At 42.3% G+C, this 2,187-nt stretch overlaps 1 protein-coding gene across 1 annotated transcript; it reads right to left on the reverse strand.

The window, feature by feature from the left end:
• Positions 1-528: 528 nt before the first annotated feature.
• LOC108387270 (olfactory receptor 7G3-like) lies at positions 529-1,464 on the reverse strand. The gene has a single exon (XM_017645491.3). The coding sequence runs from the start codon at positions 1,462-1,464 to the stop codon at positions 529-531; it is 936 nt and encodes a 311-aa protein (XP_017500980.3).
• Between the last annotated feature and the right edge of the window lie 723 nt (positions 1,465-2,187).

Genomic DNA, 2,187 nt, shown 5'->3' on the forward strand with positions numbered 1-2,187 from the left:
CCCAGGGAGAGCAGTCAGTTTTCTATTTCCGGTTATTGTGTGTGCTGTCTGTTTATTGTCCTGCATTGTTTCAGGGCTGTCAGAGGAATAGCCTTAGGTAGCAGCCAACAGGTGGTGCTGTTAAATTCAGTCCTACAGTTCTGTGCCTGTACCTACCCAATCTCTGAAGTTTTTTTAGGAATGATGAAAACTCTTTGTATCATTTGACGCTGTTAGAGTTGAGACTTTTGCCTCCTCACAGCCAAAGGCATGCATCCCCATGAACAGAGATGAAGGACCCAAAAAGCATAGATAAATATACCAATTTTATAGGTAAGGAAACTGAATACAAGTGTTGAAATAAATTGTTAAAGGCCCTGTAGATATGGATCAACAGAGATAGGATTTAAACCAAGCTGGTATGGTTTCAAAATTCTCACCCCTCACCATTTGATCTCTGGTATTGTGAATTCAAAGAAATTGGTCAGGCTTTTTGGATCACTTATTATTTATTTCTGTCATATTTCAGCAGTAGAAGCTCAGGGAAAATCAATGGAAAGATATTCTGGACGTGAGTTTCCTCAAAGCCCCCATCATGTCCTTGTTCCTTAGACTGTAGATGAATGGGTTCATCATTGGGGTAAACACTGTGTACATCACTGATACTATTGCACTCTTTCTAGAGGAGGGAGTAGCTGAAGAACTAAGGTATACCCCAAACCCTGTCCCATAGAACAAAGAAACAACTATTAAGTGTGACCCACAGATGGAAAATGCCTTATACTTTCCACCACCTGATTGGATTTTCAGGATGGAGAAGACAATTCGAGTGTAAGAGAAAATGATTCCTGAGAGGGGAACAACACCCCCAAGGCTGGTCACTATATACACCAGGATGTTATTGATGAGAATATCAGAGCAGGCAAGTTTGAGAACATGAGCAAGTTCACAGAAAAATTGGGGAATTTCTGGGTCTGTACAGAAGGACAGCCTCAGGGCCAACAAAGTGTGGATCAGGGCATCCAGAACACTAATAAGGAGGGATATCAGAACCAGAAGCCCACAGAGTTTGGGGTGCATGATGACATTGTACCTGAGTGGGTGGCAGATGGCCACAAACCGATCAAAGGCCATCATCATCAGAATTTCATTCTCCAGTCCAAGAAAAGTCAGGACAAAGCATATCTGTGTGAGGCAGCCTGTGTAGCTGATGGATTTGTTCTGGGTCTTGATGTTCACCAGCATCTTTGGGGTGGTGGTGGAGGTGAAGCAGATGTCCACAAAGGACAGGTTGCAGAGGAAGAAGTACATGGGTGTGTGCAGGTGGGAGTCAGAAATGACGGCCAGGATAATCAGCAGGTTCCCCAGGATGGTGACCAGGTACATGAACAGGAACAGTCCGAAGAGGAGGGGCTGCATTTCTGGATCATTGCTGAATCCCAGAAGGAGGAATTCTGTAGCAACTGAGATGTTTTCCAATGTCATGTTGTTGATGAGTCTGAGAGAAAAGATGGACATGATAAGAAAACAAGACTTCAGAGAAACTTCCTTAAACTTACCTGTATTTTAAAACTAACTCAGATGCAGACTGTGTCTGCTGCTTCCCTGACTCCCTTCTCCCTGCCTCTTCTTTTCTTGCTTTGTTTTCCCTTCAAACTTCCAACCACACTATCCCCTGTCCCAAGTTCTGATTTTCCATCTATCCTGTGTCAAGAAGGGGTACTTGGAAGAAAAGAGGAAGGAAACATTGACCTCTCTCTTAAGATGCCTCCAAGATATAATTATTCCAGGATAATGTTACTGAGTCTGTATTCTGGATACAGTTTGGGACATACAGCCCATAGGCAAAACCCTGCCTACTGCTTATTTTTATGAATAAAGGTTTATGGGAAGACAGCCAATCACTTATGTATTGTCCATGGCTTGTTTTGTGCTATAACACTCAAGTTGAGTACTTGTGACAGAGGCAATATGACCCACAAAACCTATAATGTTTGCTCTTTTGCTCTTTACAAAAATAAATCAGCCTGTCTATAGTCTAGAAGCCTGATTAGATTTATCTCATGTTCAGCAAGCATCCTTAAATACTTTCACAAGAAAGCATATACTGTCTGTCTGTCTGTCTGTCTGTCTGTCTGTCTTACTGCTTATAACAACTATTGCCTGGTTCCATTCATGCATGAGGAGTTACAAAATGCTGAAGTTCTA

Source organism: Manis javanica, chromosome 13, assembly GCF_040802235.1.
Source record: "Manis javanica isolate MJ-LG chromosome 13, MJ_LKY, whole genome shotgun sequence".
NCBI lineage: Eukaryota > Metazoa > Chordata > Mammalia > Pholidota > Manidae > Manis > Manis javanica.